General features: G+C 43.4%; 2 protein-coding genes across 5 annotated transcripts in view; one reads left to right on the forward strand and one right to left on the reverse strand.

Annotated features, from left to right (window-relative positions):
- CCZ1 (CCZ1 homolog, vacuolar protein trafficking and biogenesis associated) overlaps window positions 1-1,671 on the forward strand; it is a 30,140-nt gene extending 28,469 nt beyond the window's left edge. Inside the window, exons 14-15 of the mRNA XM_025863667.2 lie at window positions 102-229; window positions 1,323-1,671. Coding sequence (XP_025719452.1) covers window positions 102-229; window positions 1,323-1,378 — 184 coding nt within the window. The 3' untranslated portion in view covers window positions 1,379-1,671. The remainder of the gene's footprint in view (window positions 1-101; window positions 230-1,322) is intronic.
- Window positions 1,672-3,455: 1,784 nt separating this feature from the next.
- Window positions 3,456-25,152, reverse strand: part of RSPH10B (radial spoke head 10 homolog B) — a 52,393-nt gene continuing 30,696 nt past the window's right edge. For all 4 annotated transcript variants that reach the window (XM_073886365.1, XM_073886366.1, XM_025863677.2 and 1 more), the window contains 6 exons: window positions 24,351-24,458; window positions 21,468-21,608; window positions 19,491-19,616; window positions 18,005-18,098; window positions 4,604-4,802; window positions 3,456-3,754 (listed from right to left, as the gene is read on the reverse strand). In XM_073886365.1, coding sequence (XP_073742466.1) covers window positions 3,580-3,754; window positions 4,604-4,802; window positions 18,005-18,098; window positions 19,491-19,616; window positions 21,468-21,608; window positions 24,351-24,458 — 843 coding nt within the window. In that variant the 3' untranslated portion in view covers window positions 3,456-3,579. The remainder of the gene's footprint in view (window positions 3,755-4,603; window positions 4,803-18,004; window positions 18,099-19,490; window positions 19,617-21,467; window positions 21,609-24,350; window positions 24,459-25,152) is intronic.

Consider the following 25,152-nt stretch of genomic DNA (forward strand, 5'->3'; position numbering starts at 1 on the left):
AAGTGACTGGTTTCCAGTTTCTGGTCTTAGAGTGTGTGTGTCTTTTACGCTGTAGCTAACCCTGTAACAAACTGCTGCGTTCTGGAACTCGTGTCTTGCAGAGTGGATGAAGATGAAGAAGTCATTGTGAAGGCAATGAGCGATTACTGGGTTGTCGGGAAGAAGTCTGACCAGCGGGAGCTGTATGTTATTCTGAATCAAAAAAACGCAAACCTGATTGAAGTCAATGGTAAATAGGCTTTGGTACTTGAGCAGAACTTGAGTGCTGTCCGTTCAGTGTGCCGGGAAACCTGCTAGGGAGTGAGTCACGACTGTGGGGATGTTGAGCAGATGCCTGTTGCTTAAAGGAAACCATGGTCTGATCCATTCTGTGTTCTTCTGTAGCACAGTTCCTTGAAAAAGTACATGAAAAACTTCCCTGTGTTACAGGAGACTTGGCAGTGGCTGAAGGAAAATTTTCTATAATGCTAAAAGGAAAAAAAAATTCCCAAGGCTTTATTCACCGTGTATAAAAATGTCCACTTTTATTCCCGGTGATAAAGAGACATCCCGAGGCAGAGCTGTCAGGTTCCCTGCACAAGTTACAGCCCCCTGTCTGTGGCTGAGCAGACCAGGGGCACGGGACCTCCCTCCCGCCTTCCCGTTGGTCTGGTCCCGAGTGCACTGTGGTTCCAACGATTGCCTCGGCTGATCCTGACAGCTGCTTGTGCTGGAGGAGGGGGTGGTGTCCCCTTCACCGCATCGGGCTCTCTTGCTGCTCTGCTTGAGCGGGACGGTTGGGGCAGTGCTCTACATAGGATAAAAGTCAGGTGTGTGGTTTTGTTTTCTGCACAAATCTGCTAGGACACAGTACATTTTTCTCTTACTAGTACTTGTAGCAAGAGGTGTGTGCATTAGAAACAGCAGCGAATGCACCCGGCGCAGGGGGAATGGAGTCATGATGGTGCCACCCCTGCGGAGCACTTGAACCACAGCCCAGGTGGCAGCTAGTGTTGTACCCGTTTGCTCAGCGTTTTAGAAGTTGTACTCCAGTCCCCCAGCCCGTGGGTGTGTCCGGTGCTTGCGCCTCCCCAGGCCCAGAGGAGTGCTGTGTGGCACAGCACTGAGGTCTCGGGGCACTCAAAGCTTTTGTTGTCCTTTGTCTTAATGAACATTTCTGACCTAGGCCTCGGAGCTTAAAGGTCAGTAAATGCAGACATTTATTCCCAACTGTATTCCAGAAGAGTTTGAAGTACTAACATATATCCGATAACCTTTTAAGTGAAAACCTCAGTTTCTCACCCCCATTTTCTGCTTCTTTTTTTTTTTTTTTTTTGTTGCAGAAGAGGTAAAGAAACTTTGTGCAACGCAGTTCAATAACATATTCTTCTTGGATTGACCCATAATGGCTCGCCGAAACATCTTTTAAAAAACAACTCAGCAGGCATTTTGTTTACCACTGCAGGTTCTCGGTCATATTATTGACTGAATTAATGACAATAGTAAAGCAATACTTGCTTTGAAGAATCAAATTTCTACTCAGTCTGATGATCCGCTGGGGTTTTTAGATTTTAAATATTTATGTGGAAATAATTAAAGGTAGTCGGCTACATCTCTTTCATTCCATTCTTTTGACATTATGTGAATATTTTATTGGAAAATAAGACAAATAAATTGTTAAGGTTTTTAAAATTCTGGTTTGGCTTTGAGTCTCTCACCTGTTGCTTGTGGACCGCTCTGCTCAGAGGGCCCCTGGCTCGTCCTTGGGGATGTTCTAGCAGCTAGAGCTTCTCGGAGTTCGGGTCCCTTCCCCGGTCACTAGATCTGTGGTAGCGAACCCAGAGCATTTGGCCAAAGTAATTGCTGGACTTGGTTTTTCTCTTGAGTATGAATGTGATTTTTAGACCACGTATAATACAGAGGACTGAATGGAAGTGCCCCAGTGTGGTCTAAACGGCAAGCATTCTTCATTTGTCATGCAGAACCCCGAGTGGCCACAGCCGCTTGCGTCCTCACAGCTGAGATGTAGCCTGGCTGGAATTTTTGTTGCCGTTCTCACGTCTTACGTAATTTACTCTTTCCATTATGAAATCATGAATCATTCTTCACCCACGAGTTACCTGAGATTGTGTCTCTTTCTGGCAATAGAAGGCATTCTGTATCATGTATTCATTGCTGACTTACTAATTACAGCACAATTAGATCATGGCCTCGGATGTATCCTTTGAAGTTGTACTTTTCAACCTCAAATGCAGTCAGTGTTTATTCTCTGCTGCAGTCCTGTTTCTGTGTGTTCAGACTTCTCAGTTTCCTTGCTTGTCGTTTCTAAATGTTTGTCTTTTTGATCTGTTTCCTCCCTATAATTCTGCCAGCTTTTGCAAGGCCAAGATTTAAGATGTTTATGAATAATGCATCTTTTGGGGGGTTGGTCCTTTTATCATTATTTCTGGGTTTACCCCTGTTCAGTTTTTTGCTTTATATTTATTTTTTTTTAGAGAATGAACAGGCAAGGGGGTGGAGGGGCAGAGGGAGAGAGAGAATCCTAAGCAGGCTCCACACTCAGCACAGATTCTGACACTGGGCTTGATCTCACGACCCTGAGATCATGACCTGAGTCACCCTGGAGCCTCTAAATTCCGTTCTTTATAATATTGCTTACGAGTCTAGTTATCTCGATTAGATTTTCCTGGTGCATCTTTTTTCATATTTTACTTTCATCCTTTGTCTGGTTTTAAGAGGTGTCCCTTGTAAAGAGTCACAGTGAAGTGAATTTCGATTTTGAACTCAGTCTAATTATTTGGGGGCTTGGGTGGAGGAAGAGGGGAGTTGAACCTCACAATGGGGAGGTGTATTGGCACTTTCCCCACCATCTTTGGTGATTTCGGTTTCCAGCCTTTTTCTTTGTTGTTTTCCCTTTCCCCAGCTTCATGTCGGATGATCGTTTCCTTCCTTCCACTAGTTTGGAAGCTGTAGATTATATTTTCATGCTTTTGGTGGTCACCCTTAAATTTAACACAAATTAGCGTGACATTTTCTAACACAGACTTGAAGTTGCCCTTACTGCTGGCTGCACACCTATTCCTCAGCCTTTCCGTCTTGGCCTTTTGCCCCTGCAGTTTTCGCGGTGCTGGGGAACTGGTTGGAGCAGGGAGGCGTGGATACAAGGCGGCGCGTGAGGACAGGTACGATCTGAACACAGGCTGGTGACGGGCATAGGAGGCGGTCCGGGCTCTGCCAGGGAGCCCCGAAGAAATGTTTAAGTGAATCTGTCCACCACCAACGGTCTTCTGATTTTATCAGATTCTAAATTTCATCTCCAATACTGTACTTTGAAAATAGCACACATGGGTATTAAATGCATGTGCCTTCAATATATTTCTTAAAAAAAATTATTCAGCTCCGTTTTTAAAATGCAGACATTTCTGTGATTCAGCCACGTAAGAAACATGAAATGCAGTGGCCCAGGCAGTGGTATTTCAAAGACACTATGACAAGAAGAAAGACACAATTTTATTGGTCAGGAAATGTGTTACCATGCTTCCATTGTAAGCTCCTTTTACATCTGATTGTTCTTGGGGCTCATTTCCAAACCTGTAACCTCTACTTTTTCTTTTTCTTACTTGTGACGGGCTTGCTGGATTGGGACACTGCCGTGTCCTCTTTAGGGGGGCTCGGTGTGAAACTTGAGGATGGGGCATCCGCCGGTTCCTTGAGCACAGTGATGTCGACATCATAGTCTGGTCTTCTGGCCGCTTCCTCTCTCAAGGTGTTCAGCCTAACACAAGAAGCAAACACAGGAAGGTACCTTTGATTTTTCTTTGCAATTTCAAAACCAGTTTTATGCTGTACTATGTTTATGCCCAGTAGGCCATACCTAGATTTCAATAGTTTTTGTAAGCAGAACTGTAAATTGTCCTCACTTTGCCTGAAATACAAAGTGATGCCATGTCTAGACAGTCCAGAAGAAAATTTTCATGTATCTAAAGTGATTTTTGAACCATTTTCCTCTGTAGCAACTTAGCAGCTAGTAAGTGGCCTTTTAAAGTATTCTTGTGGTCTTTGCCCGTAAGTATAGTTTAATGCTTTCTTCAACAGACCAACAGGCTTGACGTGTGCTTTGCAAAGAGCAGGCTTTAGCACTCTGGCCAGATGTGACTGCACAGTTCTCGACCATGGTTTTAGGCGAGCGGCAGGTAGTGGGTGCTCACCATGTGCCAGGCACTGTTCCAGACACTTTACAGCATCAGCTCACTAAATCCTCACAACAGCCTGATGGGGGATTATCTGCACTTAAAGATGGAGACACCAAGGCACAGTGAGTGGACCTTGCCTAGGACCACCCACCTGCCAAGGGGCGGGGTTGGGATCTGAACCCTGTCACCTAGCACTGGGGCCGCTCAGCTGCTGCGGGGCCTCGCCTCTCTATGTGCGCCTTGGGGCCCAGATGTTCTCACCACCTGAGAGAACCGGTGGTCACAGGCAGGATCCTTCTGGCAATTCCAGGTTCTCGGAGGAGCTGCCTCCCTTAGGAAGTTGCACACTTTGAATGAGAGCATTTGGTCCCCAGCCCCAGAGATGGGAAGGAAAGGTGGAGGAGAGGAGCTGAGAGGTTCTGTAAGGTTACCTTGCTTCCAGCTCATCGTTCTCGAGCTTCCTCTGGTGGGCCGTGGCCACGTGATGCAGCCTGTCCTCCCTTATTTTCTCCTTGAGGATTTCTTCACGTTTATGTGCAGGGAACAGTATATTCATGAAAAAGATATACATACTCATGATCCACACAGCAAGTTTCTCCTTTTGTTCATCCTTGGATTTTTCTTTTCTCTCTGGAAGACAGTTTAAAATGAGCATGAATACAATTCCAGTTCTGCCACTTCCCACGATGCCTGAGCATCCTCATCCCCTGTGCGGGGGCGGGGGGGATGCTGTTCTTCCCCCCAGGCTTGGGAAGGGTAAGGTAACCACAAAGTGCTTCACTGACTACCTGGAACAAGGCAAGTGTCAGTAGACCAGAGCTACGATTGTCAACACGATGAGTCTCCTGGTATTTTTTTCTAAATGGATAGTATTTTGGTTTTCTAAAATTAAAACTATGGAAAATTTGCATCTTCCATGTTTCACAGGAGAAAAAAAAAACAAACCTTGGTTTTTGCATGCATTGTCTTTAAAGGCAGTTTTCATTAAGAAAACAATGTAAGAAGATTTTTTAAAAAGTTGTAGAGAGTGCAAGTGGGGGGAAGGGGAGAGGGAGAGAATCTCAAGCCGACTCTGCACTGAGCACAGAGCTCCACGTGGGACTCGATCTCCCGACCCTGAGATCATGACCTGAGCCGAAACCAGGAGTCAGACATTTAACCGTCTGAGCCACCCAGGCGCCCCATGAAAGAGGATTTTTAACTCTTAATTGAGTAAGAAGGTAGGTAAAACTACTGACTTGGTGAGAGTTGTTTCACATCTACTAGGGCAAACAGCCACTTTGGAATATGTTTAAATAGCTGATTCTGGGAAGATATGCTTTGGACTGTTGTGTAATATCAATAAGCTCTGGGATCTCTCAAGACAACAAGTGTTTTTAGACTGTGTCTCTCGCGTGGGCTGCTCTGCTGTGTGAGGGCAGGGATGCGTGAGGAGTGTGTGGGGGGGGAGAATGGAAAGGTGCTGTGAACAGTCCACCTTCCCAGCCCACGAGCCACTGTGGTGAGCACAGAGTGGAACACTAATAGTTAGAACCTTGATGCCAATGCCCGATTTTACAAAGACTGAGGGAAACCTTCATCGGCACTTCCCATATGAGTTCCTAGGTTCTAGAACATCCATATAACCCGTGGCGGGCCTAGGCTTGGGAGTTACATGTTGTGCATGGAGGTAACTGATGAACAACTCACCAGGATTGTTGACCCTCTTCCAGGCTCTGGGCACCATGTCACCGGGCAGGCCCAGCCTCTGCTTCAGAAGTAGCAGAGTGCAGTAGTTAAAGAGCACAGACATGAGCCAAACAAGTTAGAGTCAAGGCTCAGCTCTGCCACTTACTAGGCTCTGCGACCTACAAGGGAATATCTGTGGCTTGGTTTCCTCTTCTGCAAAAAGGGAACCATGGAGGGCCCACCTCACAGAGGTGGTATGAAGGCTAGATGATTTAATAGTGGTTTTCCCACAAGCCATGTCTGCCAAAGCAAATTATTCTAAAAGATGATGCACCGGGGAAAAAATATCTGCCAATGACTTGTATCCAGGTTACATAAATAACTCAATGAGACAACCCAATAAAAAAAAAAATTTAAACACACCACTAAGTGTTGGAGAGGACATGGAAAGACCAGATCTCATACATTACTGATGGCAGATAGAATGGAATGGCCAATTAGGGAAACAGCCTGGCTATTTATATTACACAATTCCACTGCTAGATACCTATCCAAGAAAAGTGAAAATATGTCCACCATGCCTTGATGCCAGTTTTCACTATTCGTGATAGCCCAAATTGGAAACAGCCTGGCTGTCCATCCCAACCGATGAAGAGAGAAAATGTGGTTTATTTATACAATGGAACACTACTCAGCTATGCAAAGGAACAAAATACTAAGACCTGTTTTAGCATGAATGAATCCCAAAGTAATTACAAGTGAAAGACAGATAAAATGGACATGATTCCACTTATATGAAATGTCCAAGAAGAGCAAATGCACAAGCAGAAAGTAGGTCACTGGTACCAGCCGCCCCACAACACCTGACGCCCTTCACCCACGTAACAGTAGTGGGAGTGAGCCCTCACAGCATGTGGGCCAGGGAGAGACCACAAACTTGAGTTTTAGTACCCACCTTGGGAAAGCAAAAGGGAGGCTGCCAGCACTCAGCCTGGTATATCACAGGATCGAGAGAAGGCACACGGGCTTAAGAATTCTGCCACAAAAGGGACCAAGAAATGTTAGACAGGTGTATCTTCAGGTGGTCTGAGAAAGCTTCAGAATCCCTAGCAACGCCTAAGTAAGGTTTTGTTAGTAGAGACTTCAGGGGCAAAGATAGCAACACAAGACTTCAAGGAACACAAACCATCTAAGAAATGTGACACCACTGTAAGAGCACAATAATCTTCCAGTAACCAGCCCCAAAGGTATGGAGGTCTGCGACTGACCTGACAGAGCATTCAAAATAGCCATTTGAAGGACACTCAGGGAGCTACAAGCACACACACAAGACAATTCCGTGAAATCAGGAAAACAACCTATGAATGAAAGTTTATAACGAGATGGAAATCAAAAAATCAAATTGTGGAGCCGAGGAATATAGTGCATGAGATGAAAATGCAGTAGAGCATCAGCCACAGAATGTATCAAGCAGAAGAAAGTCTGTGGACTAAAAGGAACTTTTGAATTAGTATTGTTTAGATTTCATTAACTTAGCATGGTTTAGGGTCTGGGAATTCAGCAGTGATCTCCCTGCTCAGGTGGTTTTTAGGCACCCCCCCCCACCCCTTTCCCAGAGGAGAAACAGGGTTTTATTTTGTTTTAATCTTTGTCACGTTTTCAGGTCTTGGTTATACTGATTTTGTTAAATGAATTGAGCGGTTTTTTTTATGCTTGGAGTTTTAAAAATAAGCATGTAAGAACAATTCTTATTGGTACTGCTTCAAGTTTTTTGCTCATAAATTTAGGAGAAAAAAAAAGAGTAACTTTTTGATGGTTTTTCCCCCATGATTATTCAGGTTTTCTGTATTTTTCTGAGTCTATTTTTGTTATCTTCCTAGAAAATAATTTCAAATTTTTCATATGTATTAGCTTAGAGATGTACATAGCATCCTTTCACTACACTTAAAAAAAAAAATCTTGTCTGTGGGGATTTTTTCCTTCCACGTGAGATGGTATGTGTTCTATAACTCTCATCCTGACTACACTAGGTCGGGGGTGTCTATCTTCTCCAGCTTTCAGAATGATCAATTTTAGTAACTTTAGTATTTTTGTTTTATGTATAATTTATGAGTTCATATTTTTGTCAATGCCTTCCTCCTGCTCTCCTTCTATTTCATTACTCCTCCCTTCTACCCTTTTGGGCCAAATGTTGAAGTTACCATGTTTTCTTGTTTAATAGTGAAAACATTTAACACTATACATTTTCTCAGGCTATAGTTTTGACCATGTCTCATAGGGAATGTTTCTATTATTTCACTTTTCTAAGTATTCTCAGAAATGTAATTTTATTTTTCTCTAAGGATTATTTAGAAGAGAGGAACTCCTATTTGGTGGGGCTTCTGTTGTATTGGTTTTGCTTTTAATGTCCAAGTGGTTGTGTGATATTTTACTTTTTAACTCAACACACCTGGCCCTTTTTTAGTAGGAAGAGCCCAGTGGCATTGGACGACCCCAGCCAAAGGAGAGGGATGAAGCTGGAAGCCAGTGTGGATGGGGCTGAGTAATGACCTGGGAGTTGGGGAAGTGGAGGCAGCAGATAGAATTTTAGCAGGAAAAGGGATCATATTAGAAGGAATATGAGGCACCAAATAAGGGTTTTGTTTTTAACTGGAGCATCTTTAAAGACCATCTTACCTCATACACAAAAATAAAATGGATTGAAGACCTAACCACAAAACTCCTAGAACATAGGCTGTAGTTTCTGACATTGGTCCTAGTGGCATTTTTCTAGATGTGTCTCCTGAGGCAAACAAAAGCAAAATTAAGCTATTGGGAATACATCAAAATAAAAAGCCCTTGCACAGTGAAGGAAACCATCAACAAGACAAAAATACAACCTACAGAATGGGAAAAGATGTTTGGATATGATATATCTGATAGGGATTAATATCCAAAATATATAAAAAACCTATCACCAAACCCAAATAATCCTATTAATAAATGGGCAGAGGACCTGAATACACATTTGTCCAAAGAAGACATACAGATGGCCAACAGACACATAAAAAGATGAACATCACTTATGAGAAATGCAAATAAAAACCACAATGAGGTATCACATCTGTCAGAATGGCTCAAGTCAAAAACGCAAGAAATAAGTGTTGGCGAGGACGTGGAGGAAAAAGAACCCGTGTGTACTGTTGCTGCACTGAATGCAAATTGGTACAGTCACCGTGGAAAATGGTATGGAGGCTCCTCAAAAAGTTAAAATTACCGTATGATCCATTAGTTCCACTACTGGGTATTTATCCAAAGAAAATGAAAACACTAATTTGGAAAGATATATGCACCCCTATGTTTATTGCAGCATTATTTACAATAGCCAAACATGGAGGCAACCCAAGTGTCTATCCATAGATGAAGGTCTGTGTGTTTATGTATATATATGTATGTACGTATTTATACACATGTATGCATACAGTGGAATATTACTCGGCCATAAAAAAGAATGAGATCTTGCCATTTGCAACAACATGGATGGGCCTAAAGTGTATAATGTTAAATGAAGTCTGTCAGAGACAAATACCGTATGATTTCACTCATACGTGGAATTTAAGAAACAAATGAATAAGAAAAAAAGACAAACTTTTAAATACAGTGAACTGGCGATTGCCAGAGAGGTGAATGGGGGGGTGAAATTAAAAACGGGGTTCAAGAGTACATTTATCTTGGGGCACCTGGGTGGCTCAGCCAGTTAAGCATCTGCCTTCAGCTCAGGTCATGGTCCCAGAGTCCTGGGACCGAGGCCCACGACAGGCTCCCTGTTCAGCAGGGAGTCTGCTTCTACCGCTGCCCCTCACCCCACTTGTGCTCTGTCTCTCTCAAATAAATAAAATCTTTAAAAAAAGCATACACTTATCTTGATGAACAGAGCAATGTGTAAGATTGTTAAATTATATTGTACATCTGAAACTAACACTGTATGTTAATTATACTTCAATTTTTAAAAAAGTGAATGAGAATCCTGAGAGACAAATCAACTGTATGAGGGTATAGTCACCAGTATCAGGCTTGAGAGATGGACATGCAGGGCCCACACTGGAGGAACAGCTGTCCTAACAGACTGTGACAACTTGGTAAGATCATGCTCTTGAGAGTCAAGTCCAGAAGTGACATCACCACGATGGGGACATAGGCCATTGCCTGACTTCACTCCTCCTCCAAAAAAAGAACCAACAACTATTCATGGACAAGACATCACTGAGAGAATCCTAGAATACAGGGGTGAAGCTGAAGCACCCCCTTCACCACAGAGAACAAAACAGCACTGGAAGGGTAAGAGGAATGGCTACATGCTGACCACATTCCCCTCTCCACTCCCAGGCTGGCACAGCACCAAACTGAGGCTTCCCCTGAGCCTGTGGTTCCTCCAGTGGGAAAGGAGAGTCCAGGGTAGACATCCAGCTCCCCAGCATTGTGGGTCACTTCTTGGGGGCCCCCACTCCAGTCTTACCGCATGGGAATTGCTAGGGAATGTGGGGGCTCAACCACTGGGAATTTGTGACAGAAGGGGGAAGGGCTCGCAACAGCACTGAGATCTTGGCAGACTGAGTTCCTACCTGCAGCACCCAAGTGGCATCCCCCAAACAGCATCTTTGCTCACTTATAGAACCAAGTTGGTGGTGAAATCTGACCAGGAAACTCCACAGGGTACAGGTCAGCCTGATTAATGGCTTCAAATGAAGAGCTGTGCCAGCCCTGGAGCCTGGTCGGTGCCCACTGCCCAGACAGGAGAGCTGAGTCATAGCCTGGCTTACGGCATCTAAGCAGAAAAGCAAGAACACCTGCAAGCTGCATAATCCATCAACACTAAAGCAGAAAGTATGGCAGCCAGTTCCACAGATGGAGGGTTCCACTGCTCAACCAGAAAGCCTGGCCAGAACATCTGCAAAGCTGTATAGCCCCGCGACATTTCAGCAGAGTCTGGTAGGCAGAGCTGATAGCCTACAGAGCAAAGCCAGCGGCCCTGTTTAGCCAGGGACTGTGGGAGCATCGGTTGGCTTGAGTCAAGACCCCAAACAAAGAGCATTATCAGCCTTGGAGCAGTTTTCCCTCTCCACTCAGCCAAGGAAACTAATTCATAACACTACTTCCCCCCACCACCTCCACCCCACCTCATTGCTGAATACAGTCTTTAGCCCACCCAACAGCCCTGCACTTGAACAGGGAGCACAGCTTAGGGCTTTCCCTGTCTGCAGAGCAAAACCAGTAACCTGTCTGTGGCCAGGGAGTTCATTACACACACTTGCCTGATTCAGGTACCCAAACAACAAGCCATGCCAGCCATGGGCCCTGCCCTGCTGCCCTGCCAGAGTAGGGAAGCTAATTCATAGCCTCATCTACAGCTGAGTATACTACTCAACCTGACAAGAATACCCAGGCAACCATGAAACCTATCCTGTAGCCACACACGGGCAGGGAACCAAGCCATCAATCCTACCTAAAACTGTTCTCAGCCAGCAGCACCCTTCCCCCTCCAACCTCAGAGCTCAGGCAGTAGCCTTCCCACAAAATAGATCTAATAACAAGCCCTACCTGCCCAAGAAAGTACCACCAGACACATCCAGAAATCCAAACTGAGCTGATGAGTGAGCAACTGTCTCTGCTAATGCAAACCTGTAAAATCTGAAAGAGGATACCACTTGCTCAAATGCATAGATACCAAAGCAAGGAATCAAGGATCATAAAAACCAAGTAAACATGACACCACCAAAGGAAACTAATAAAGCTGTAATAGGTGACTCTAAAGAAATGGAGATCTATGAAATGTTGAATTCAGAACAATCCTCTTGAAGAACTTTAGTGAACTACAAGAATACACAACTACACAAAATTAGGAAAACCATGCAAGAACAAAACAAGAAGTTCAACAAAGAAGCCATCAAAAAACCCAAAAACAGAAATCCTAGAGCTGAAAAATACAGTGAACAAACTGAAGAATTCAAGAGTAAGCTTTAAAAGCAGACTGGATTATGCAGAAGAAAGAATCAGAGACCCAGAAGACGGGGCATTTGACATTACCCAGTCAGAGGAGCAAAAATCAAAAAAAGGTGAGGAAAGCCTACGGGACTTATGGAACACAATCAAAAGAAATGATATTCCCATTATAGAAATTCCAGAAGGAGGAGAAAAAGAGATAGAAAGTATATTTAAAGCAATAAGTAATGGCTGAAAACGTCCCAAACCTAAGGAGAGAAAAGGACATCCAGATCCATGAAGCCATAAAGACCCCAGATAAAGAACCCAAAGGGGGCTACACTGAAGCACATTATAATCCTCAAAAGTCACAGAATTTTGAAAGTAAGGGAGAAGAGAGAAGTTACATATAAGGGAACCCCCCATATGACTACTGACTGGTTTTTCAACAGAAACTTTTTAGGCCAAGAGGGAATGAAATGAACTATTCAAATATTGAAAGAAAAAACTGTCAACCAAGAATTCTACCCAGCAAAGTTGTCCTTCAGAAACCAAGGAGAAGAGGTACTTTTCTGAACAAACAAAAGAAGGAGTTCATCACCACTAAACGTTGGCCTTACAGGAAATACTTGAGTGCTTTAAGTAGAAGTTAAAGGATACTAATTAACATCATAAAAACATAAGAAGGTAGTATAAAACTCACTGGTAATAGTAAATACATAAATTCTGTAATATAATGGTGGTGCATAATTCACTTATAACTCTCGTTCAAAAGTTTAAAAACATAAAAACTAATTATAATAATCTGTTATTAGTTACAGAATATAAAAGTGTAAATGGTAACATCAGGAACCTAAAACTTGAGGGGGAGAAGTGTAAAATTTAAGAATTCTAATGAACTTATCAGCTTAAAATAGGGCGTAACAATTCTAAGACATTCTATATAAGCCTTATGGTAACCACAAGGGGAAAAAATCTATAGTAATAATACGAAAGAATATGATTTTTAAAAGTCAGAGCATACTGATACCAAAGGCATCAAAACAAAAAACACAGCAGGATAAAAAACAAGGAAAAGTAGCTCTACAAAACAATCAGAAAACGATTAAAAAAAGAGCAGTGGTTAAGTCCTTACCTATCAATAATTTAAGTGTAAATTAAGATTGAATTCTCCAATCAAAGGCATAAAATAGCTGAATGGATAAAAAGACAAGATCCAACAATAAGCTGCCTATGAGAACTCAACTTATCCTTAAAGACACAGACTGAGAGTGAATGGGTGGAAAAGATATTTCAAGCAAATGGTAATTTTAAAAAAGGCAGGGGTAACTATACTTATATCAGACAACACATACTTTATTTTTTTTTTTTAAGATTTTATTTGAGAGAGTGAGTGAGTGGGCGGGGGAAGGGCAGAGTGAGAGGGAGAAGCTGACTCCCCACTGAGCAAGGAGCCTGATCTGGGACTCGATCCCAGGACCCTGAGATCATGACCTGAGCCGAAGGCAGACGCTTAACTGAGCCACCCAGGCATCCCCAGACAGCACAGACTTTAAACTAAAAATGGTAAAAAGAGACAAGATCATTATATACTGATAAAGAAGTCAGTCCATCAAGAAGATACATTTATATTTATGCAGCCAACTTCAGGGTACCTAAATAAATGAAGCAAAAACAGAGCAAAAAGAAATAAGCAATATAATAATAGTTGGAGACTTTAATACCCCACTCTCAACAACGGATAGGTCATCCAGACAGATAAAAATTAAGGAAACAGCAGATTTGATCAATGCTATAGAACAAATGGACGTAACAGACATATACAGTACATTCTGAAAACAGAATACACATTCTTCTCAAGCACACATGGAACATTTTCTAGCATAGACCATATGTTAGACTACAAAGCAAGTCTTAGCAAATTCAAGATTGAAATCCTATCAAGTATCTTCTCTGACCACAATGGTATAAAACTAGAAATCAGTAACAGGAGGAAAACTGGAAAATTCACAAACACGTGGAAATTAACACTCTCCTGAACAACCAATGGATCAAAGATTAAAGGGGGAAGTTTAAAAGTATCAAGAAACAAACTGAGGGTTACAGAAGGGGGTGGTGAGGGGACAGGGTAACTGGGTGATGGGCATTAAGGAGGGCACGTGTTGTGATGAGCACTGGCTGTTATATGCAACTAATGAATTGAACAGTACATCAAAAACTAATGACGTACTATATGTTGGCTAACTGAACATAATAAAAAAATGAAAGTATCTTGATACAAATGAAAATAGAAACACAATATACCAAAGCTTACAGGATGCAGCAAAAGTGGTTCTAAGAAGTTCATAGCAATAAAACATCTACATTAAGAAACAAGAAAGAATTCAAATAAACTAACTTAACTCTGCCTTAGGGAACTAGAAAAAGAAACTAGATCCAAAGTTGCAGAAGGATGGAAATAAAGATTAGAGCAGAAATACACAAAATAGAGAACAGGAAAATAGAAAATATTAACAAAACTAAGATTCTTTGAAAAAAATATTGATACCTTTAGCTAGACTAATCAAGGAAAAAACCCAAATCAGCAACCTTATAAACAAAAACAAACATTATGGTTAATACCACAGAAATATAAAGGTAATAAGAGGCTACTAGGAACAATAAAACACCAATAAACTGGATAACCTAGAAAAAATGGAGAAATTCTTAGGAACGTACAACCTACCAAGACTGAATCAAGAAGAAACAGAAAATCTGAACAGACCAATTGCTAGTAAGGTTGAATTAGTAACCAAAAATCTCCCAGCAGAGAAAAGCCCAAGACCAGATAGTTTCACTGTTGAACTTTATCAAATATTTGAAAAATTAATGCAAATCCTTCTCTAACTCTTCCCAAAACTGAAGAGGAGGGAAACTCCCAAATTCATTTCACGAGGTCAGCATTACGCTGATGCCAAAGCCAGAAAAGGACACTATCAGAAAAGAAAACTACAGGCCAGTATCCCTTTTGAATATAGGAGCAAAAATATTCAATAAAGTACTAATACACCAAAATCAACATTAAAGGGATCATTCACCAAGTTCAACTGGGATTTATCCTGGGATACGAGGACGGTTCAGCATATGCAAATCAATCAATGTAATACATCACAATAGAATGAAAGAAAAAACTATATGATCATCTCTGTAAACACAGAAAAAGCCTTTGACAAAATTCAATATCCATTCGTGATTAAAAAAAAAAAAACCTGAAAAAATTAGGTACAGAAGGAATGTACCTCCACATAATAAAGCCTATATGGGGCGCCCGGGTTGCTCAGTTGGTTGGTGTCTGACTTTAGCTCAGGTCATGATCTCAGGGTCCTGGGATCGAGCCCCAGATCAGGCTCCCCACTTGGCAGGGAGTCTGCTTGTCCCTCTCACGCTCACTCTGCCCCTCCCCCTGCTTGTGCTCTGTCTCTCAAATAAATAAAAAAATAAAATAAAAGCTATATATTACAAGCCCTCAGCTAACATCACACTCAATAGTGAAAGACTGAAAAATCTTCCTCTCAGATTAGGAACAAGAGAAGGATCCACTCTCACCACTTTTATTCAATATAGTATTGGAAGGTCCCAGCCAGAGCAATTAGGCAAGAAAAAGAAATTTAAAATATAATTGGAAAGGAAGAGGTAAAAATTGTCTCTATTTGCAGATGACATGATTTTATATGTAGGAATTCCTCAATACTCCACCAAAAAACTGATAGGTCTAAGCAACGAATCCAGGAAAGTTGCAAGATATAAAATTAGCATACAAAAATCAATAGGGTTGCTATACACTAACAGTGAATTATCAGGAAAAGAATTAAAGAAAACGATCCCATTTACAATACCATCAAAACAATAAAATGCTTAGGAATAAATTTAGCCAAGAAGTAAAAGATCTCCACTCACAGTACTTCAAGACATGATGGAAAGAAATTGAAGAAGACAAATATAAATGGAAAGGTAACCTACATTCATGGATTGGAAAATTTAATATTGTTGTCAATACTACCAAGAGCCATTTATAGATTTGATGCAATCCCTATAAGATTCCAATGGCATTTTTAACAGGTAGAAAAAACAGCTCTAAAATTTATATGGAACACACACACATAGACCCACATTTTCACAATAAAATTCTCCGGGCCAAAAAAAAAAAAAAAATTATATGGAACTACAAAAGACCCCAAATAGCCAAAGCAATCCTGAGAAAGAACTAAGCAGGAGGCATTTTACTTTCCTGACTTGAATCTGGGCTACACAGTATAAAAAGTGTTGACAGTATGGTACTGGCATAAAAACAGACACAAAGATGAATGGAACAGAATCGAGAGCCCAGAAATAAACCCATGTGTATAGTCAGTACTTGACAAGGAAGCCAGGAATGTTCAATGGAGAGAAGACAGTCCCCTCAATAAGTGGTGTTGGGAGAATTGGAATTCACACATAAAACGATGAAACTAAGCCCCTATCTAACACCATTCGCATTATCTCGAAATTGTTTAAAAATTTATTTATTTATTTTTTTTTTTTTTTAAGATTTTATTTATTTATTTGACACAGAGAGAGAGAGCACAAGTAGGCAGAACAGCAGGGAGAGGGAGAGGAAGAAGCATGCTCTCCGCTGAGCAGGGAGCCTGACGTGGGGCTCGATCCCAGGACCCTGGGATCATGACCTGAGCCGAAGGCAGGCGCTTAACCGCCTGAGCCACCCAGGCGCCCGAAATTGTTTAAAAATTTAAATGTAAGATGAGAAACCATAAAACTGCTAGAAGAAAACAGGAGAAAAAGCTCCTTGACATGGGTCTTGCCAAGGATTTTTTGGCTAAAACACAGCAACATAATCAAAAATAGACTAGCAGGATGACATCAAACTAAGCAAAAGAAATGAACAAAATGAAAAGACAACCTGTAGAATAGGAAAAAGTATTTGCAAACCATATATCTGATAAAGGCTTTAAATCCAAAATGTATAAAGCACTACAACTCAATAGAAAAAAATTAAAATAGGCAAAGCATCTGAATAGACATTTTTTCAAAGAAGATATACAAGTGGCCAATGGGTCTATGAAAAAGAAATGCTCAGCATCACTCATCATCAGGGAAATGCAAATCAAACTGCAATGAGAGATCACCTCACACCTGTCAGAATGGTGAGCATCGAAAAGACAAGGATAATGAATGCAGGCGAGGATGTGGAGAAAGGGGGCCCTCGTACACTGTTGGAGGGAAGGTAAACTGGTGCACCCACTCTTGAAAACAGTATGGAGGTCCCTCAGAAAATTCAAAATAGAAGAGTCATATAACCCAGCAATTCTACACCTGGGGACATATCCAAAGGAAACAAAAACACTGTGGAAGAGAGATCTGCACCCCCGTGTTCACCGCAGCATCATCCACAACAAGAAAGACACAGAACAACCTAAGTGTCCAATGGATAGATGGATCAAGAAGTTGTGGAATATATACAATGGAACCCTATCTGTTAAAAAGGAGGAAACCCTGCCATTTCTGACAACATGTTTGGGCCTTGAGGGCATTACACTAAGTGAAATAAGCCAGCCGGAGAAAGACAAACACCGTATGATCTTACTTATATGTAGAATTTTAAAAATTCACCAAAGAACTCGTAGAAAAAGAGACCAGATTTGTGGCTACTGGAGGCTGGGGTTGGGGTAGGGGGGTTTGGATGAAGGTGGTCAAAAAGTATGAATTTCCAGTTGTAAGATAAATAAGTAGTAGGGATGTAATCTACACCGTGACAAATAGAGATGATGCTGTATGATATAGACAAAAATTGTTAAGAGTAGATCCTAAGAGTTCTCTCATCACAAGGAAAAAAATTTTTTTTGGTTATCTATATGAGATGATGGATGTTAGCAAAACATACTGCAGTGATCATTTCACAATATATGCATGTCAAATCATTATGCTGTATACCTGAGACTCGGGCTGTAAGTCACTTACAGCTCAAAAAAACTGGGGAAAAAATACAAAGACAAAAAAACCTCAGCAGGATCAAGCCTTGACAGTGAACTCCATCAAGCGGGTGGCAGGATTGGAAATAGCACTACCAGCCTAATTACATTTTTAAAAGACAGTTGTACATTTTTATAAACCTTCTATCATTTATAAGCAACAGTGTACAAACATTAGAGTTCAGTCATTAAACTACTCACCATTTTGGGATAAAAAAAAGGTTAGCCCTTTTCCTGGAGATTTAAAGTTCATTTTGGAAATTCTTTCATCACTTAGAGACTTCTTGATCTTGGGCTTTTACATAAAAGAAAATCATAAAGCAAAATATGACTTCTGCATCATTGTGGACTAAAACCAATCTGCTACATTATAAATAATTAGAAAATTATTAATGAGGCCATTCTCTTTAAGCAAAAGAGACTACCTTTGACTATTTTAATCTGCATAAAATATTGCTATTTGTACAATTAAGGAAATGAATAACAGTTATTATATCCACTAAAACACTCCTCCCAAGAAACTAAAGATTTGAAAGTCTTCCCTGGGTCTGTGGGGAAAGTGTTTAACTACATAGAGTTAACTGTACCTACGTTCTGATATTAACGGCATTTTTAACTGGACATATGCTGTTCACACCCACATTTCTGCCTCCAACTAGATCTTGCCCTTGAACCCCAGGCTTGTGTCTTCATCTATACCACCTGGATGTCTGATCAGGCACCTTAAGCCTAATGTGTCCAAAAGCAGCTCCCCAATTTTGCCCCCAAACTCCCGTCCCCCACCCCAGCCTTCCCTTCAGAGTAAATGACAACCATATCTCCCATTCAGGCCAAAAGGCTTAGAATCATCTTGGCCGTGTCTCAAACTCCACAGCCTTCAACAAACCTGCACATCATTCCGAGAGCTTCCTTACCGGTTTGTCAACGGGGAAGCCATAGAGAGCCTACTGACCCTCTCTGCTCTGGGGCCTTCTCGTCTCACTCAGAAAGCAAGCCAGGTCCTCACCATGGCTGGGTGCCCTCCTGGTCTGGCCCCACTGCCCCGCTGAGTTCCTGTACCCAGGCCACTCCAATGTGGCTGCACCTGCTGAGCCACTTGTCTTTCAACAACCCAAACACGCCCCCACCTCAGGGTCTCCGCACAGAACAGTCTTCCTCCAGATAATCCCATGGTTGCTTCCCCGCTTCATGTGTGCTCGAATGTCGCTTCATCAGAAGACCTGTCCCTCCACAGCCTGCCTCGCTCTTCACCACATCACTTACACCTCGTAAGCGTGAGGAAGTGTAGCAGTGCGGGATCGGGTGCAAGTTCTGGAGTCAGACTGCTGCATACAGACCCCCCGCTCCACTGCTTACTAGATGCGTGACCGGGGGCAGGTTACCTAACCCTTTTGTGCCTCAGCTCCACCCTAAGACAGTAACAGTACCCGAAGGTGGTTTGGGGTGTTAAATGAGCTCATACTGGGAAGCGCGTGGCACCCGGTCAACACCCCAAGAGTGTTTGCTATCACTGCCGTTCGCTTGTCTCCCCCTCCTCACTGGAATATGAAGTCCACAAGACGGCAGGTTTTTGCCTCACTGCAGATCACCAGCATATAGAAGCGTGCTGATCACACAGTAGGTACGCAAAGCCCGTTGATACCGCAACCAGGTAACTACTGTTACGTAGTTAGTTGTAAATACGAACCTCTGATACCCGTATTTTGCTACGGTCAAGCATTAGCCCTAGCTTGCTTGAAGATGACTTGGTGCTGCTGTCCTGCAGATCAGATTCCTGGCTTGCTCCTATACTTGAACTCCTGTCCTGAATGTTCTGAGCAAGGACAAACACATAAGAGGATTTGGGGTTTCCATGGAAACACACACACGATTTTTTTTTTTTAATATTTTATTTACTAGGGCACCTGTGTGGTTCAGTGGGTTAAGCATCCAACTCTTGATGTCAGTTCAGGTCATGATCTCGGGGTTGTGAGATCGAGCCCCCTGTCAGGCTCTGTGCTCAGCAGGAAGTCTGCTTCTCTCCCTCTCTCTCTCCCCCTCCCCCCACTCATGCTCTCTCTCTCAATAAACCTTTAAAAATAAAAATTAAAAATATTTAATTGAGAGAGCAAGAGCATGAGTGGGGGGAGGGGCAGAGAGAGAGGGAAAAGCAGATTCCCCACTGATCAGGGAGCCTGATGCCTGGGGCTCGATCCCAGGACCCCAAGACCATGACTTGCACCAAAGTCAGACACTTACCTGACCAAGCCACTGAGGCGCCCCCATACACAATTTTAACGAAGTATAATTTACAGTTAAGCTACACATAAGGTGTACTTACTATTTGATGATTTTTGACATGTGTACACCTGTGACATGATCAGTTCAGTCAAGACAGCAAACATATCAGCCCCAAGCTTCCTGCGCCCCTCGGGAATCCACCCTTATCCTCAGGCAACCACTGATCTGCTTTCTGTCACTACAGATTACTTTGCGCTTTCTAGAATTTCATATAATTGCACTTTTTTTTTGTCTGACTTCTTTCACCCAGCAGAATTATTTTGATTCATCCTTGTTGTATCCTGTATCATGAGTTATTTCACAGCTGAGTCATACTCCATTGTATGGACCAAATAGGATTTACCTTGTTGGACATGTGGAATGATATATTAAAAACCAGAGGTGAACATGGTCAGATGGTTTCTGAGGATGACCCCTAGACCAGTGTTCACACTTGGTTATTAGAGCCCGTGTGATGCCATCCATGAAATCATGGACGAATTCAAGGTGGACATTGACTTTCCTCAGAGCAAAGCGCCAGACCGTGGCCCATGATAAGGCTCCCACACTGACCTAGAGAGGCCATCAGTCATATCCTCAACCTGGACAAGGCATATCTAATTGGTGGGATGGACTGTGAGGTGAAGTTGAACATGAAGCTCTCAGCACACAAGGAGTCTGAAGACACATCAGGGGATTTGTGGGAAGTCAATCTTTACACAACAAACAGTGACATTGTATGTGCAGGTCTGAAGAGTTTCCCAGCTGTGAGGTTCCACTGGCCCGCAAGACTCTCCCTGTGGCTCCAAATGAATGGCTTGAAAATCAGAAATCCTCCAAGCCTACTTAACCTGAAACCCCCACCCAAAACTCGCTTGTGTCAGTTTGCCCCAGCAGCCGGATCCTTCAGTAGGGTGGCTGACACTGCCCCTGCTCCACCGAGGTCTTGCGATGGAGCCTCGTGTCCAGCAGGCCTGTCCTGTGAGCTGGCCCCATCCTAAGAGAACCAGCTAGCATCTCATGTACACTCAGGAGCTGTTTCTTAGCATCTTCACTCTGGAACAGGTTCTCCACTCCTGTAAACACTATATTGCATAATGAAACATTTCATAAGAAAATTATCTCAGATATTCTAAGCCTCCCGGTCTACCCAACATGTTGGTAGGCACTCTGACCTTCATTAGGGTATCTCCGCTACTGTGGCGGAGTCTACGCCCTAGGTCATGACCAAGGACCTAACTTAAAGACAATACACCCTTCCAAAATGTGAAAAGAAGTCTTAAGTTTTTTCTTAAGTCTTAAATTATTTCCTGAAGGGTTATAAAAGCCCAAGATAGTTTTGATCCAGTTTAACCGTTCCAGAATGAAACCATTTCTTGCTCTGTAAATTCTAAGATACCTTTACCTGATTTGTCATATAAGAGCTTCCACGTTTGTTTCCAGATAGGTCATCATTTGGCAAATTTAAATAGGTTTTAGTCATTTGTTCAGTGACAGAAATGAGTGCGAAGCTTAAGAGAGCTTCAAAGAATTCCAGGAAAACCAGCTGAAACATAAAATATAAAGGGTCTTACTCATTTTGACATACCCTCAGGTGGACCAGTGATTCAACTGGGTGTTGGTCTCTGTCTCCAGATAATGCCACCTCATTCAACGCTCAAGCATCATGGGTACACACCAATTTGAAACAAAAACTACATTTAAAAGATTATGTGTGTTCTGTTACTAGAACATTTTTCTATTTTGATGGAAACATTTTATTTTATATTAGCTAACTGAGGACATTTTCAAAAGGGTTTCCTTTTTTCTTGAACAACTTAAGAGAAGTGAACGCATCTGTGAACCCAAGTGACAAGTTCAAGAGTTACCCACTTGGCAGCCATGCCCCTCCCTGCTGTGTGCGCACCTGACACACAGACCTGCCTCCACCTGGGCAGCACCTGCATGGGAGGACAGCTTGCTTGGACTTTGATCACCCACCTGGCATGTCTGTTGGTCCTGAACCCAGAGCCCATTGAGTCTGAGCTGGAACAGGCTCGCTGATTTGAGCGGAGGCGCCAGGCCGGCCTCCACCTGCTGCCCAGGGATCTGCTTAGCATCCCTGCAGTCTGTGTCCCCTAGGCTAACAGTTTGCTGACACCTGCCCAAAGATGGGTCAAGCTGGTAAATGAGACATTTGCTTAGTTCAAAGGTAGGACACTTAGTTTCTTGTGCCCAAATTTGACTCTTCCTATGACCCTACCTAACACTCACTCACTACCTGCCAAGCTCCCAAAGTGTCCTACCCAATTGGCAGCCCCCTCCTCCAGAGATTTTGCCATTTTCTTGGGGAATCACACTGAGGATCAGTTTCTCCACCAGTAAGATGCGGTCAGCACCACATACTTTGTCATGAGGATCCGATGAGATCCCGCTGTAAAGTGCCTGTCATCCCATGTGTTGAATCATTAGTGGCTGGGATTTGTAGCTGTTAAGTAAAAGCACAGGTCAGTGGGTCCCTTCCCCTACCTAGGCACCTACTGTCACTTGAGGTGACACCAAACATCCACTTTGGAAGCATGACCTACAACAGGAAGAGTTTTGTTTTCTTATTAGCTCTTCTGCTCACACCATTCCTACTCCTCTTACATTTCTGTTACTTAAGTCCCCCCAAAAATAGCAGAGCGGGGCACAGCAAGTTCAAATGTTCTGAGATAGGAGCGTGACAGGTGTGTTCCGGAGACAGCATGGAGGCAGGTGTAACTCAGTGGTCAGACCAGGACTCAGAAAGGTGGTGCCACCTGTGTCATGAGGGCCTTTTCTCTGAGTGGGATGGGAAGCCGGGGGTGTGAGCAGGGGCAGTGACGTGACCCGGCGGTTGCCCTGGGAAGCAGGAGGGTAAAGGACGCATCAGGAGGATGAGTGAGCAGCTTTCTAGGTGACAGTTGGTGGCTCGGCCAGGGTGGAAGCAGTGCAGCTGGTGGGAGGCACCACATTCTAGAAAATACTTTGAAGGTGGAGCCAATAGGATGTCCTGAAGATCTGAATGTGGGGGCCTCACAACCGAAGGGCGGGGTGCCATCCACACTCCACACACGGGAGGCTGAGGTCCGCAGGCAGGGGACGGAGGTCACAAGTGCAGTCTGCGGTGTGGGACATTCTGGGCTGTTCGAAACCCGAGGGGCCACTCTGGCTAGGCCGCCTGGAGCTGAAGAGCATGATTGGGGTCGGAGATACAAACGCTGGCCTTGTCCTCAGAAAGGTGGCATTTGAGATTATGAGACCAGGGGTGAGCACAGCTGGAGAAGGGGACCCCGGCCTGAGTCTACGGCACTTGGACAGGGCGGGTGACACAGAGAGGAGCAATCAGCCAAAAGTCGGAAGGCACCAGCAGTGAGGGAAGCGGAAGACCAGGGACACAGAGGGAAGAACATGTTCGAGGTGGCAGAGGCAGCATTTCAGGCCCCATGGCAGGGCCCCCTGGGCGGGTCATCATGGGGTCACTGGTGACCTGAACGCAAACGGTTTTAGCCGAGCAGGGGGAGCCACACAGATCCCATCTTTAGGACCTCTCCAGAAGACGCAAATGCACGGGAACAGGGAGCAGACTCCTGGGGAGGGGAAATCGGGAGGTATGGCGGATACTAAAAACCGAGGGATCAACTAGTTGCCCCGCTTCCGGCCAGCCTGGGCTGGCCGACTTGCCCAGAGCCCCTCGGCAAGGCACGCTAAAAAGTGAAGACACGCAGGCTAATTCACTGGAGGAGATGTCAGTGTGTCTGGCAGGCTTAGGACAAGTCAGCCAGAGAAACAGACACGTGTATTAAATCGCTCAGGTAGCCAAGAAATAGTGTCGGGCAGCTGCCCCTTGAACAAGGCGGGTATGAACTGCGTGGGGCCGCTGACGTGCAGGTTTTTCTCCACACGTACAGGACAGTGCTGTAAATGTATTTTCCTTACAATGTTCTTAATGTTTTCTTTTCTCTGGCTGACTTTATTGTAAGAGAACACTATGTAAGACAGCGGGTGTGTTAGTCACCTATTTATGTTATCGGGAAGGCTTTCAGTCCACGGCAGGCTGAGTAGTGAAGTACGGGGGGGGGCGTCAAAGTTATACCTGGATTTCTGACTGTTTTCTAATACGATCAAGGAGACACAGCTACACAGGCCCACACAGGAACACGCGCATACAGACATACACAGTCACGTCCTGGGGTTAGAATGCCTTTCGGTCAAATCATGGTTCTCGGTAGCCAAGGCAAAACAGCCCAACTTGTATCTGCACTATTTGTGACACCTCTTTACAAACCTCGAGTTCGAAGTTGATGTCAACGCTGTCATGTATGAAAGGATTATCCTCTGCAATGACCTCCACAAACTTGGTTGCTGTTAATTCTTTATTTATCATTTTAAAGTCCTGCAAAAGAAACAACCAATTAAACCATAATGGCCTATAATTACAAATAGCTACTTTTTTAAAAGATTTTATTTATTTTTATTTATTTGAGAAAGCACGAGCACAAGCAGGGGGAGCAGGAGAGGGAGAAGCAGGCTCCCCACGGAGCAGGGAGCCCCACTCAGGGCTTGATCCCAGGACCCTGAGATCATGACCTGAGCCAAAGGCAGATGCATAACTGGCTGAGCCACCGAGGCGCTCCTAAATAGCTACCTATTTTTAATGTTAATTTATAACCATATAACCCTTTAAGGAGATGTTCTAGAAATGAATGTCTTTGAAACTGATCCTTTTGAAAAGCATTCTACATTAACATTGATATTTACCTCTCTAGACCTTCCCCCATCCCTCTAAAAAGAAAAGTGTCTTTAGAGACATAAACACAGGACACAGGGCTTGGGAGAGTGGATGACCCAGGTGTGAGATACCAACCCAACTGCACAGGTGGGGAAATGCTGGACTGGGGGCCTCAGGGAGTCAGGGTGCTGTAGGCACTCAGGAAGGAGGCCCCTCTGGAGGTAACCCTCCAGGGAGGGCTGAACACAGGAAGACTCGCTGAGAAGACCCTGTCCGCATCAAAGCTGCAAACAGAAGGTCTGCTCCCAGAGATACTGAACCAGAGAGCGTTCGGCCCAGGACACACAGTCTCCCCTAA

The sequence above is a fragment of the Callorhinus ursinus genome, unplaced genomic scaffold (assembly GCF_003265705.2).
Source record: "Callorhinus ursinus isolate GAN/ISIS: 27379988/994484 unplaced genomic scaffold, GSC_fseal_2.0 scaffold70, whole genome shotgun sequence".
Classification (NCBI taxonomy): domain Eukaryota; kingdom Metazoa; phylum Chordata; class Mammalia; order Carnivora; family Otariidae; genus Callorhinus; species Callorhinus ursinus.